Source organism: Petaurus breviceps, unplaced genomic scaffold (genome assembly GCF_028583685.1).
Source record: "Petaurus breviceps papuanus isolate PSGF00001 unplaced genomic scaffold, PetGlider_PUasm1.0 90535, whole genome shotgun sequence".
NCBI lineage: Eukaryota > Metazoa > Chordata > Mammalia > Diprotodontia > Petauridae > Petaurus > Petaurus breviceps.
The window spans coordinates 4005820-4021171 of NW_027187270.1; the positions used below are offsets into that span (position 1 = coordinate 4005820).

A 15352-nucleotide genomic window follows, 5' to 3' on the forward strand; every position below is an offset into this window, starting at 1 on the left:
CTGGATCATGTCACTTCCTAGCTCAAAATCCTTAGGTGGTTTCCCATTATCTATTTAATAAAATATAAACTCCTAATTTGTTGAAATCCCTCCCTTCCTTCAAGACCTAGTTCAGATGCCACCACTTCATGATATGGCATGCAACCAGATTTGTTCTAGATGGTCAAGTATTAAATAGGTGACTGAAGGCAATAATTTAATTCAATTTGACAAGTTCAATAGACATTAACTGTCTTGTACTTGGTGCTAGGCCTACAAAGGCAATAAAATAGCTCCTTCCCTCTAACAGGAGTGGGGAACCTTCAGCCTCAAGGCCACATGTGGGCCTCTAGGTCCTCAAGTCTGGCCCTTTGACTGACTCCAAACTACATAGAACAAATCACCTTAATAAAAGTATTTGTTTTATAAAACTTGGACTCAGTCAAAAAGGCCCCACCAAGGACCTAGAAGGCCATATGTGGCCTTCAGGCTGCAGGAATTTACATTCCATCTAAATAAGAATAGGGGACACAGAGTAGTCCAATCTGGCCATTCTGGACAACTGCCATCATTGGAGTTTAGAAGAACAATATCCCTTCTATCAAGGGTGGTCTGAGGAGGCCTGGGACAGGAGTGAATGACCTCTGAATAACTTTTCCAGCCTGACTTCTTCAATGCTTTTTATCCCTCTAAGAAGAAAGATAGAATCACAGTTGGAGAAAAATCCCAACACTGCATGTATCCTCTTTTATCAGAGTCAGAATAATGGCTAGAGAACTGGCCTCAGAAGCATGAAGCCCTGGGTTCAAGTCTTGCTTCAAACACACAGAGGTCCTGTGACTCTGGACAAGTCACTTCACTTTGAGCAAGTGATGTCCCTCATTAGTAGTGGAGAAGGGTTTGCCTCACCCTGGAGTTCCTCATACCAATGAAATCGCAGGTCCAATCCCTGTACCTATCTTTATGAATAAATGTGTATTGGTTTAAAACAGATGGCAATTATGAACAAAAGTATAAAAAATGATAGCTGTGACATGGTGGGGAAATAAACAGATTTAGAGCCAGAAGACCAGGTTTGAGTATTTGCTCTGCCACCTAGCTTTTAATCTGGGGCTTCTCCTATGTCCCTAAGGCACTTCTCAAAAACATTTAGTGGTTCTCTGTTGTAAATTCAATGACCTCCATAATTTGGCTCTAATTTGTATGTCTAGACTTATCTTAGACTGCTCTACTTAATGTATTATATATTCTAGTCAAACTAGGTCACTTGCTAGCCTTTCTCCCCATGCTCCCTCCTGCTTCTCTGCCCCCCTAGATCTTTCAAATAGCACTTTTCTGTAATTTTCCTTTGCAATTATCAGACTCACCCTTGTATTAGAGTTATTTGTGTGCCTGCCCTCCCAGTTAGACAATAAGTTTCTTGAGAATGGGGTCTACTTCATATCTATCTATATGAATCTCCAACATCCAGCATCAAGCTTTACATATACATGTTTGTTGAACTTAACTGGAGTAGGACTTGAAATAGTCCCTGAAGGTTATGGAAGATTTGAATAAATGGAGAGGAGCTAAGAGGGTATGCCAGGTAATGAGAGGTGAATGGAGGGAGAGGGGTGGTTTTGCCACTTACTGGCTATGATCTTGACCTCTTCTAGGCCTTAGATCCCTCATCTATAAAACAAGGAGGTGGGACTAGATAGTTTCTAAAGTCCATATAGGTCTATGTATCTTTGAATTATAATCATACCTAGACAATTCAATAGGTAGAGTAAGTAGACTAGTGAATTGGGAGTCAAGAGACTTGACTTGTGTGACCTTGGGAAAATCACTAAACCTATTTGGGCCTTTCCTCTGCAAAAGAGAAAACCAAACCAGCCTCCTAGAGCCTAGGGGAATTAAAAGACAGAGGGAAATATACATGAAAAGATCTATAGCAGCACTTTTTGTAATAGCAAAAAAACTGGAAACAAAATGGGTGCCCATTGGTTGGGGAACTGCTGAACAAACTGTGGTATATGATTTTAACAGAAGATTATTGTACTGTAAGAAACAATAACTATGAAGAACTCAGAGAAACTTGAGAAGACTTGTCTGAACTGATGCAGAGCAAAATAAGAACCAAGTGAATGATATACATAACATCATAATATTGTGTCAAGAATGTAAAGGAAAATGACACAAAATATCAAAACACATATCAAGCAATGACTAATTTTGACTCTAGAGTGCTGATGAAACAAAGTTCCCTCCTCTTAGCAATTAGGTGGTGGATTACAGGTGTGTAATGAGGTATGTACTAGACATGGTCAACATATTGGTTTGTTTTGCAAACAAAACCAACACAGCAAACTTGCTTTGCTAGCCAAAACACATTTCCCAGCAATTACACCAAATTCTTAAGGAAAAATTAGCCCCACTGACAAGGTGGCTATCAATTCTGCTTGACTAGAGTAAATTAGTAAAGGACAGGACCATCAGGAGATCTTCTGCTGCAATTACTGAACCAGACTGCATGCATGGATCATGTGGCAGAAGTGGCCAGAATTGATGGGGCTAATCCAAATATGTGTTACTTCCCCTTATGGCACACCTTTCTCTGTATCTTCTGAGATGCAACTGCTAAGGACCACAGGGCAGTGAATAAAAGAAAATTGAGCTGAACCCTACTGATAGGGTGGGCAAATTATGTCAATAAGAAGCTTAATGAGGAGGCTCAGCAGTTGGTCACATATCCCTCTGCTTCTCCAAGAAACTACGGATGCACAAATAGGTTGGGAAGCAGCACATAAGAGATCAGACAACCACAAAAGTGGCTTATTTTTAAGTTAGAAGAGATTTTAGAGCACATCTAATCCATTTAGGCAAGTAATTTGCCTAAGATCACACAGATAGTAAGTGTCAATGAAAGTGTGTGAGAAGGTACCCTCTTCATCTGGGACCAATAAATACCCTTTAGAGGAACCATAATAAACCTTTATTTGAAAGTTACCTAAGAATAGAGTACAAGTCATGGGATTATCTGTAAATTAGATGTAAATTTACTCATGTTTCTCTCTTCTTGGAAAAATCTTAATCAAGAGCTCTGTACTACCAAGATATACCTAGAAGCTCCATGAATTTGGAAAAAAAGAAGTTACACGGCAGGGTTGACACTATCAGCCTAACAACTACTCACATTTACATAGCTTTTTAAAGCTTACAAAGTACATTAGTGCAAGTATTATTATCTCCATTTTTCAGCTGTGTAAACTTTAGCTCAGAGAGAGAAGTGATGACTTGCCCATGGTCATACCACCAATAAATACCAAAGCTGGGATTCAAATCCAGTTCTCACAATCCTTCCATAAAGCCATGCTGCCTCTAGTCAGTGACATCTTGGCCTTCTAGTCCAATTAGCAGTATTGGCCTATCCCCTCTCTCAGCTCTGCAGCATTGCATGATGACCAAAAATCCCATGAGAATTAAAAGGTGAGAATTGGAAAAAATTTGTCTGGGGAGCGATGGCAATGGGTGGTTCATAAGGTTCCCTTACCATTTTCTTTCATCCCATTAATCAGCCTGGTTCCTCCGTCCTCTGAGGCAGATTCCTTATCTTGTTGGTCATCCATCAATTTAAGCTTTTATTGTTTCAATCCATACCCTGCTGCTTCTGTCCAACCTGCATGTTTCCAAACAAGTAATTAAAGTCATTCAAATTGGCTTCAAGAAGCTCACCAAGCTGAAAAGAAAACAAAAGTTTCTATATAAAATCTGGAATTCAGCTGTCCTCCAGATTGGGCCTCATTATCACTGTGCTCTCAGATTCCTATACCATAGTGGATATATCAAATCAAGCTGGCAATTCAATGCCCTTCCCTCACACACTCCTGGGCCTGATGTAACCTACCCAAGCTTGGGCTAGGGCTCAAGCTTCTCTATCATGTTACAACTGACAAAATTCTTTCTCTCTACCTCCCTCACAGCCCCTGTAAGAGAGGTAGAGAAGGTGTTATTCTCTCTATCAAACGCAGGTTCAGAGAGGGGAAGGGACTCATCCAAGGTCACACACTGAGTTAGTGGTAGAGCCTAGACCCAAAAGGTCCAGTCCATTGGTCTTTCCACAATATAGTACTATCCTTCAACTTGTCTCTCTGAATCTAATTCTGCAAAGCTCAATCCTGGGGAGCCACTGTGCCCTAATCAATGACAACCCCAAACTCTGATGGATCTCGAGAGAGAAGGAATTTCTTAGCCATGGTTTCTAATGGTCAGGGCTTTGCCCTAACCTTGGGGAAACATAAACTTCCCAGTTCACTAAGTTTCTAATCAGGAAGGGAGGGGAAAGCAGGATCCAGGATACTGTTTTAACTTCATTGGTTCAAGGTCTTTCCTGAGGGAGAATTAATCAGCTCAAAGGACTGTGGGGATGAAATAGAGTGGCCTTACATGTGTTTGTTCAACCCCTATCCAATTCATATGGTCACAGGCTCAATTAAATGAACTCAACCTCAACAAAGATTTGTTAACTACCTACTGTGTTTAGAGTACTGTCACATATGGGGGAGATACATGGTCCCTGCCTCCATAGATCTAATAGTGTAGGAGGAAGGGTGTAACATACAAACACAGATAACTAGAATATACAGTGCATGATAAATGCAGCAGAGAGGTGCAAAGCAAGGTTCTATGTCAGGTAGAATGATGGGATTGGGGAGAAATCAAAGGTGGCTTCCTGGAAGAAAATGGAATTTGAGTTAGATTTGAGAGGATGGACAGGAATGTAGGAAGTGAAGAGAGGGTATCCCAAATATAGAGAACAGTATGAGCAAAGGGAAAGAGTTGTGAGAGTTCAGAGAATGTTGGTGTTGGGATGGGCAGAGCATAGTCCAGATTTTTACTAAAGACTAGAGTGTATGGAAAGGAATAATATCAAAGAAGGTTAGAAAGGCAGGGTGGTATCAGCCCACGGAGAGTTTGTAACAAGTTAAGGAGGGTACACTTTACTTGAGAGGAAATGGGGAGCCACTGAAGGTTTCTGACCCTATGCTTAAGAAAGCTTCTTTTGGCAGCAGCATGAAGGACAGATTAGAAGTAGGAGAGAGTGAAGTGGGAAGACTTGTGTGGGGATACTAGAACAGTCAAGGCAGACAGGAATAAGGATGAGGAGGGAAAAAATGGCTTTATGATAGAATGGACAGGACTTGGTAACTTGCATATGATTTCCCAGAATCTGTGGACCAATGAATGATGCTTTACTGCACTTGTCTTTTCCACAGCCCAGCTAACATTGTCTATATCAGTCTGTCATCTTTGCCAATTTGCTGGGTATGAGGTGAAACTTCAGAGTTGTTTTAATTTATTTTATAAGTGATTTTGAGCAATCTTTAATGTGGTTGTTTATAGCTCACAATTCTCCTGAAAACTTCATATCCTCTGACTACTTTACCTACTGGGGAATGACCTTTGGCTAATCTATCTGTATATCTTATGCATCAGACTTTTCCAGCAATATTTGATGCAAGGAATTTTCCTCAAATGACAATTTTCCTTCTTATGCTACCTGCAATTATTTTGTACATACAAAAGTCTTTTAACTTTCTGTGTTTGAAATTGCCCCTTTCTTCTGTTATGATCACTGCTATCTCTTATTTGATGAAGAATTCTCCTCCTAGCCATAGCTGGGAAAGACACCTGCTTCTTTTCCCTGGTAATTGTTTTGTTTTATTTTTTATTTCGAATGAGACTTTTTGTATTTAGATTACATATCCATTTGGAACTCATTATGATATATAGTATAAGATACATTTTTGCTAAGCTGCTTTCCAGTTTCCCCAGCAGTGACTGTCAAATAGGGGAGTCTTTTCCTAAGTCATTTATGTTCATAGGTTAATTGAACTCTGAGTGATAGTATTTTTAAAGACTATTATCAATGCAATGGGAGGCTGAAATATTTCCCCTTTTCCCTCTTCCACTTTGGTAACTGGAGGAAAGGAAGTATGTTACAAAGTCTATATGGTTGTGGATGTAACTAGCAATGTGATGGAGCTGGAAGATTGAGGGGGGGAGAGAGAGAGAGGAAAAGAGAGGGAGAGAGAGAGAGAGAGACCGACTCCCTTAAACCAACACAGAGCAGGGAGATGAGATAGCACTCTTGGTGGTGTCCTTGATAAAGGAGCCCTAATATTTGGGACTTGGTTTCTGAGGAGCTACAGGCACTGTGAGGGCTGTCTCTTTTGTTGTCCTCTTCTCAGTAAAACTTTCTTTTTTAATACTGTGAACTGTGTGTTTACAAATGGGTCTTAGATTAGGGAAGGCCTCATTCCAGTTTTTTAGGGGGCAGGGCAGGCCTACAAGCCAGTAGAGTTAAAAAGGACTCTGCCACATACCTAGGTCCTTTGTATCATGAAACAATCTCTGATATAAGGATTATATGACAATTTTTCAAAGAAAGCGATAATGAAGTCAGGAGAAGGAGCAGAATGAGAATAAGGGAAAGAAAAGAAAAATCCAAGGCAATCTGAGGGAGATGCATAGATACTTGCAGAACCAAAATGCTAAGAATGAAAGTGGAAGGCAGAAACTCCTTTGCTTCTTAGTGTCTTCGTTGGGAACCCTATCTGTGTCCTTTGCAAACCCACACTGAGATGGTCAAATCAGCCTTTGAACTTGCCAGATAGCTCCAGCCTTAGTAAGATCTCAAGGCAAAAAGAGCTTACTTATACTCCACAGGCCACAAGCAGCTGCACCTGTGGAAGGAACTGGACTCTGCTGCCTGGTGCCTCTGACCATGACACTCAACCGGAGGGGGCCATGGAGACTGGTGGAAGGATGTGGGAGGGAGTAAAGCAGATGACAAGATGACTCAGAGCTGGCCTGCAGTGTGAGAAGGACCATAAGACATAGGGAGAAACAGGAAATGAATGACTAAGCAAGGCAAGAAGGTGGCAATAGTAATGATTCCCACTAATTTAGTGTCTTCAAGCTTACAAAGCATTTTCTTCTCAACAATCCAACAATTTTGTGGAAGTAGATGATCTAAATATTCTCCCCATTTTATAGATGAATTTACTCCGCAAACACCATTTTGCAGGTGCAGAATTGAGTTCGAGAGAAGCTAAGGGGTGAGCCCAAGGACACATGCTCTGTGACCATGGTGGGAGTACTCTTTCCACTGTACAATGTCACGGGGATTCGGGGGAGGAGGGGGAAGGATAAGGAGACCTGCCAGAGTCACAACTTGGCATCTGTGCCAAGTCCTTTATAAGTGCCCCCCCTGTTCCTGGAAAACAGGTGGGAGCCAGGCCTAAGATCCTATCCTGCTCTGCCCAGCCAGCCAGAGGCATCCTATCTCTAAGCCTTCCCTCAAAGCAGCACAGATCTCATCACAGTCAAGCAGCTGGGGTTTACAGAATCTAATCAGTTAAGTATTTACTGTGTGCAGTGTCCTTAGATGCCCTGACAGTCTAGTGTGGGACAAGAACAAATATATACAACTCTAACATTACATGCTAGATTAGAGAAGTTCAAACCAAGTACTATACAAAGTCTGAACTAAAATCCAAGTGACTTCTGAAAAACCATGGGGCAAAGAAGCTATAGTCCTTAAGGCTGAGGAACCCCTTCAGTGAAAGGAAACTACTCATCAGATCATGTTTAGGAATTGCTAATTTACTCTGTCAACCTTGGGACAGTCCCTCTTTGTGGGCCTCTTTCCTCCCCTACAGAAGGCAGAGACTGGATTAGGTGATCTTTATACCCTATGTATCATCTACACTTTGCTCCTGAACCTTCCCTATGCCTTTTCTAACCTAGACAGGTCATAGATAATAGGATTTAAAGACAGAAGACATTTCAAAGATCATCTTCTCTGACCTGAACAGATTAAAAAACTGAGGTACAGAGAGGTTAAATATGAAATGGTCACACAGACATTAAGTAATGGAGCCTGAATTTGAACCTAGAATTTCTGACTCAAAATTCAGTATTCTTTCCATAATACTATGAGGCCTCTAGTCACTGGGTAAATGAAGGACATAAAAATACAAACTGAAATGAGGATTTCAGATCCCGTGTGGAAATCTGTGATTTTGGTTCTATGACTGGAATTTGGATTGTATTTCACTGGCTAAAGGGAGAAATGAAGGCATGGAAAGATTATGAATAATAAGAAATCAAATTTATTTATGATCCTAATGGCATTGAGATTTCTGGATCAGGGTTTAGGATTAAAGAATAATAGGATCTGAACCAAAGATTTGGTGATCTTTGGTAGAGTATTGAGAACAAGGGAGATACTACAGGCCGAATGTCTACATTTTTTCAAAAACAGAAAAGAGTAGAATCAGCAACTATAGGGCTTGGCTTTAATTCCTAGGGGAAACAATCTAAAGACATCAAAGGGATAGTGAACATTTCGAAAGGAAAACAGTAATCATTAAAACTCAGAATGACGTCACAATACATCAAAATAAGCGCCAGGGATCTAGCTTTGGACTCATGATCCTCATGGAGTTGGGGAACAGTACAGATGAAATGCTCATCAACTAAACTGTAAGCTCCCTGCTGGCAGCAACTGAACAGGCTAGACTTTACCTTGGATCATGCCCCCAGCTCCCAGTGTTTTGTGCATACCAGAGGCTGAACAAATATTGGACTGATGATTAGAAAGAATAGTATATCTGGACTAAATTTCTCCTTTTTCTCTTCAAGGAGGCAATATGCATGCTCAGGAGTTAGGAAGGAAGAAAACTGCTACCTTCCATCTATGTAATCAATGATTCCACAGGCAGGAGAGGCCTGGTGATCTCTATAGAAGCCAGTCCAGAGGCTTGAAACTCCTTCTTGCCTTCTTCTGCTAGGAGGAGGCAAACAGGGAAAAAGGCCCCACTTCAGAAAACAAAGGGTCCCCTGCTGGTCAAAGTGGGGGAATGGTGCAGTCTGAGCTAGTCAATCAGTTTGGGACTGCAAGTAGTGGGAAGTCGGCCTGGAGGACAGCACCAGCAGGGTCAACTTCACCTCCACTGACGGTGACTATATACAGCTGGATGTCCTCTGAAATAAGCTACAGAAGAAGGCAATTTAAGTAAAATGTGAAGCCTCTGAGCCATGCTGAACCATCATTGTAACAGGGGAAAGAGTGCAATAATGCCCTTTCTGAGTCATGTATCTTATCTTGGCCACAAAAGGCATTTCTCTCTGAAATATATTCACCTTGTTGGAAATATGCTTGGCCTTCTCCCCAGCTCAGAAATTGGCTTCTGAATAGAGACTCACAAAATCACAGAGTTTCAGAGCTGGAAGGGACATCTGAGACATTTAGTTCAAACCCTGCTTGAGATGGGAATCTCCGCTTACATTCTGTGTGACCTTGTGCAAATCACTTAACTTCTCTGGGACTCAGTTTCCCCATCTCTAAAATGAGAGGGGTTGTACTAGAAGACGTCTAAGGGTCATCTAAATCTCTAAGTCTATGATCCTATGACCCCCAAGAAGCAGAAATCCAACTTCTGTTTGAACACTTCCAGTGCCAAGGAACTCACTTTTCGCAATGCCTATAGAGCCTTATAGTCCTATACATTTATCACACATCACATTGAACTTGAGTAATTTATGGTCACATGGCCACCCCCCCCCCAGCTGAGGCTTTTATCATCATTCACCTGAACTATTGCAATCTCTTCCTAATTCTTCCCTTTTCCAGGACATCATATAGATACCATTCCCTTGCTCAAAAAGTGTCAGTGGTCCTCACTGCCTCTAAAACAAAACATGAACTCCCTAGTTGGCCTTATCTTACTCCAGCTCATTTTCCCAGACCAATTTGACATTACTCCTCTTCATTTTGGCCAAACTCGCCTATTTACTGTGTTCTCCATGTGCCACCATATGTCACTTCCATGATTTTGCACAGGCTTGTTTTCTTCTACCAAGGATGCATGCTCCCTTCTCATCTCTACCTCTTGGAATCCTTAGCTCAACTGGCCCCTTCTGAAAAAGGCTTTTTCAGATACCTCTAGCTGTTAGAGCTCCCTCAGAAAGTGTTAGTGGCAGCTTGGTATGGAGGGTGGAGTGCTGGGCTTAGAGTCGGAAAGGTCTAAAATGGAAGCATGACTCAGATGCTGATGACATGTGTGTCTCTAAGCACATCATTGAGCCTGTCTGCCACAGTTTCTCCATCTGTAAAATGGGGATAAGCAAAGTACCTAGCTTGAAGTTGTTCTAAGGATCAAATGAAAATAATGCATGTAAAGCACGTAGCTGTTACTGGTTACTTATATATAGTTTTCATTTAACCGTCTTTATCCGTGTTGTTCCTCCCTCTAAGGCAAATGGAAGCTCTTTGAGGGCAGAGCCAATTTTCGCTTTTGTCTCTGTAAGAGAAGTAGTAGTAATAACAGCTAACATTTCTGTGCCAAACACTGTGTTAAGTGCTTTACAATTATCATCTCATTTGATCCTCACAACAACCTTGGGAGAGGCAGGTGCTACGATCATCTCCATTTTACAGATGAAGAAACTGAGGTAGACAGAAGTTAAGTGACTTTCCCAGGGTCACACAGCTAATAAGTATCAGAGGCTGCATTTGAATTTTGACCTTCTTGACTCCAAGCCCATGTAGCCAATACACAGTAGGCACTTAATAAATGCTTATTTAATTCGATATGTGCCTAGCTTTTAAGCTTTGTGTGCTCAGGGCATGTTCCTTCTACAGCTGGGTGGCTCACTCAGTGCTTAGAGTACCAGTTGGTACACAGCTCCCTCTGTCTAACCTTCCCTGAACAGAGACACCAAAAGATACATGCGGTGAAATGACTTTCCTAGTCTTGCACACAGCCAGGAAGTTGTGGCTTGAAGGTTCTAAATCCAGGGCTCTTTGGACCATACCACATGATGGCAGAATGTGCTCTAGCCGAGGGGTGGCTACCATCCTGGGAGTTCTAATGTGGGCTCTTCTGTGGCTGACATGACAGCCACCCAGGATGCCTACTCCTGAGGCCTGGGGAAGTCTGTCTCCTCTTCACAGGCAGGTTATGAAACCAGGGCTATGTCACCCTGAGAAAGCCAGACTGCCTTCTCCTCACCGGGGTCCAGAGAAAATAGGTGTGACTGATTCTATCTCCCCTAAAATACTCCTTTGAGTCAGGAGGCAGGACGTCTCAGTGCCTCAGTTTCTCCATCTGTGAAATGGGGACAACTGTATCCAGTCCTACCTACATTCCAAGGACACTGTGAGGACAAGTAAGATAAACTTCAAACTGACTCAAATGTTAGCTTCTTAAGGGTATGGACTGTTTTCATGTTTTGTACCCAACACAAATACCAGCTGGAATATATCAGAATCTCTAATGTTGGGCTCCAACCTACCTTTCCAGTCTTATTTCCCATTGCTCTTCCTTGATACTCTCTCCCTTCCAGCCACTTTTATGTACCAGCTGTTCCCTGACCTCCTCTTGCCCTCTCCTCATCTCTCCCTGCCTGCTGGAATTCTCCAGGAAGCTTTTTTCGTACCTGAGAGAATTCTAGTTGGATCTCTTTGTTTCATCGATATTCTGTTTTGTATCATACTTATATGTTGTCCATCTTCCCCCACTCTTCATCATTGCCTTGAGGGCAGGGAATTTTTTAGCCTTAGTATCTCAGTGCCCAGTAGAGGTACTGGGGATGTTTGTTTGAAAATGTTTGCTGAATTGAGCTAAATTAATGTGAAACCCTATACAAAAAAATCTGTCCTACAGAAAAGCCAATGGGTTAATCCATACCTCCTGAATTCCACTGACAGAGAGTGCTGAGCTATGTACCTCCAAGCTAACATCACTGATTTCATGAGCACAATTAATCATCACGTTGTTAATGCCCAAACCAGTAATGTCATCATCAGGTCATAACTGATAGAATATACTTGCAAAATGGATTTCCTGTCCCACATTAATAAAATGTTAGATAATGAATCCCATGTAGGCACAAGAGACTTGTTCAGTGAAGGCAAAGGATCAGGCTGCCTACTCCATATTTTTCCTCTTATCAGCTGCTGGCCCCCAGGTCTGTCTCCCTCCTATATTTCCCTCCTATGGGGGAAGGCCATACCGCCTGGGGAAGTAGAAGGCAAGGCTCTAGAGCTAAAAGGTGTAATATATATATATATAAACAGACTATGGGATTGTACCCCAAAGAAATGAATAAAACCAAGCTATTTAGAAAATATCATATTCACTTTAACAAAATAGGAACAATAACTAATGATCTATTGGGCCCCATTCTGATCTCTACAACTTCATGAACTGGCAGTTTTTATAAGGCCATAATCAATACTGAGACTGGCTTTTGTAGCATCATTTTGGATAAATCTTTCTGGGGTCCTTTGCAGCCTTTATATTTCTCCCTTTTAGGGGCACCATTTGATCGCCAGTTTTCTGGCTATCTTCTTGTCTCTCTTATTCACAGGCTTTTCAGACCTGAGAGTTCTAAAAGCCCTTAGAGGTTGGCTATGTAGTCCAATATCCTCCCCTCTATGGCATCCCTGAGAGCTGGCCATTCAGCTTCCCTCTGCCTTCATACCTCCAGGGATGGGAGCTTCCTATGTCCCAAGGAAGGACATTGTCTTTATAATTCAGATATTTTAAAAGTTCTTCATGCCGAGCTGAAATCTGTCATCCACGGATTATAACTCTGCCTTTTGGAAGTAGGCAGAAAAAGCCTATTACCAGTCTAAGCAGTCCACTCTGTGGCTTGGCATGGCGAGGTTTCCCAACATTCTAGTTTTAGCTCCCCACTATTCTTTTTCAACCAGACATTACTATTTGCCATTCCCTAACACATCTCATGGCTCCTCACCTCTGGGTCTTTTCTCATTCCATACCCTTTTTCTGAAATGTCCTCCCTGGAGCTCAATCTACCTCTCAGAAATCCTACCCACTCTTAAAAGCCCAATTCCAATGCTAGCTCCCTCCTGCAGGCTTCTCAGGTCACCCCAAAGGAAGCAATTTCTGTCCATCCATATCACCCATGTGGCATCACCTCCCCTGCTAGACTAAACATTTCTGAAGGACAGAGCCTAAAGCTTCTTCATTTAAGTGCCCCCCACCCAAGTACAGAAGGAGGGGTTTTGATTTGTCCAACAAATATTAGCTTTTATAAAGAGTTTACGGAAATTACTCATTTATGCTCCTGAATCAGGCAATTTAGCCCCATCTTCATCAGTCTCTGAACCTGTTCGTTTCTGTTTTGCCCAACTTATGGGTAATACAAGACTTAGGGCCAGAAGAGATCTGGGAGATCTCCAAATCTAGCTCCCCCCTTTTCGAGACAAGAAAGCTGAGACTCAGAGAGGGGTAAGGGCCTGCCCATGGTCACACACTGACACTCTCTGAAGGGACTGGCAGTTGTGCCCCAAGGGCTCACAGTTGGCCACAGCTGTACATTTTTCCTGTAACTACAAAGTGTCAGTATGGGTGTCATAATGCCATGAAGTAATCTGTGGAGGGGCCTGGTCAGGAACTAGCCTTTGGTGTTAGTGACAGGGTATGTTAAGAGAGGTTTGAAGTGTATGCAGAATGGTACTTGGAATGATTTGCAATGGGAACTAGGGAGAGAGAGATTAGGTAGTTAGCTCATCACATCTGGGCAAACTGTGAGTCTGTGCAAGTGTCTTGAACAGAGGAGGGACGGGAGTGGCTAGTGTGGAAGTTGGCAGAGGAAGAGTCCCTAGAAGAAGGTTCTTGTGTCCTGGGATCTTGGAAAGAGTTAGAACTGAGGTTGTTGCCCTCATTCCACTTCAAATGCTCTAGGAAAGCTGTGTGCTGCACTGGGGCCTATGACAACAAGGCCAGACAGTGTGGCTAGGTAGGCCTGCTGCCTCAGGTGCCTCAAGCCCTCAGGGCTACATAGCCAATACATATGTGGGGCAAGATTCAAAGAATTCCATCCAATATGCTCCGTGGCTTTATGGAGTGCCTACTGTGTGCAAAGCACCACGCTAGGCCAGATAGGAAATGGGAGGAAGCTCAGAAGCTGCCTGGAAATACCATTCCAGTGTAGCAGCTTAGGGCCTGCTTGAGATTTCTCCTGAGCCATGAGCATTTTGGAAAGTAGTAACAGAGTCTTTATCTATTTTGAGCTGAAAGTGATTAGCACTTTTGGAAGAGGGTGCTCTAAATTGCTTTGCTAATCATGGTAAATCAAGCCAGGAATGGCATTAAAATAACATTATCTCAGACATAGGTTTGGGGTTATTCATTCAATCAACAGACACTGATTAAGCACCTACTGTGTGCCTGGCTAGGGGTGAGGTAGGTGCCCCCTGACTCCTAGAGCTCCCTGTCTAGTCAGTGGGAAATCTACAAACAGCAGACAGCTCTAGTATACACTTGACTACACTACATGTAACAGAGAGAGCTTAGCTGGGGAAGATGGCAAGCTAAGCAATGAAATGCCCCTGTCTGAGGTGGGCCTGTATTCAGACACCCTGAGGTTAAGGGTGGGCTGGAAGGCAGAGGCTTCAGTTAAGCCGGATGAACTGGGCTCCGAGTCCTGGCTTTACTATTTCTTGGCTGATTTGCCTTAGATGAGTCATGTCTAGTTCTCTAGGTTTTCTATGCCTCAGTTTCCTTATGTGTAAAATGGCCAAAATGTTACTCATTGACAGTGGCTGAAGTATAGAGATCTGGATTCACAGCCTAGCTCTAAACACCAGGTGTGTGACCCTGGCCAGGTCCCTTCCCCTATATGAGCTTCAGTCTTCCCCTCTAGAAACTGGGAGTGATATTTGTAATATTGTAATAGCATCACAATATTAATGTTATATTTAATCTTAATATCATGTAAACTTGTAAAGTGCTTTAAAGACATTATCTCACTTGATTCTTCTAACAATACTGGGAGGAAAGTGGCACGTATTTGATCACCATTTTAGGAGAACAGGCTAGGAGCCTGAATTTGCAGATAAGGAAACTGGGGCTGAAAGCAGTGTAATGAATGGCTTCTGATCTCACAGCGAGGAGGGTCTGAGGGGAAACATGAAGCCCAGTCCTCCTGCCTAGGCGGCTAGCACCCTGCCCACTGCACCACTGCCCTTCCCAGGGCATTTGGGAGAAAATGCTTTGTAAACCTTAAGGACTAGAGAAAGGTGAGCTCCAATTATTAGGAAGAAAAAATACCTGGGCCAGGCCGAGCGGCAGAAACCTGTGGTCGTGGCCGGTTCCGTGGTGCTTCCTCAGCCCCAGAGAGCCTGAAACTTACTTCTGGTTAATCTAGTTGAAAGAAGATAAGAAAAGAAAAGAAAGGAAAAACCCCGACCTGCCTGTGGGGGCAGCAGAGGCAGAGATCAGTCCCCTCAGCCCTGAGTAGGCGGGGCCCTCAGCCCAGGCCCTGGCAGCGGCTGAGGGGCCCTGGGCACGTG

General features: G+C 42.7%; 1 protein-coding gene across 1 annotated transcript in view; it reads right to left on the reverse strand.

The window, feature by feature from the left end:
- NEXMIF (neurite extension and migration factor) overlaps positions 1-15352 on the reverse strand; it is a 186755-nt gene that overhangs the window by 12108 nt on the left and 159295 nt on the right. Inside the window, exon 7 of the mRNA XM_069063109.1 lies at positions 3512-3637. Within this exon, the coding sequence (XP_068919210.1) occupies positions 3512-3587 (76 nt within the window). The 5' untranslated portion in view covers positions 3588-3637. The remainder of the gene's footprint in view (positions 1-3511; positions 3638-15352) is intronic.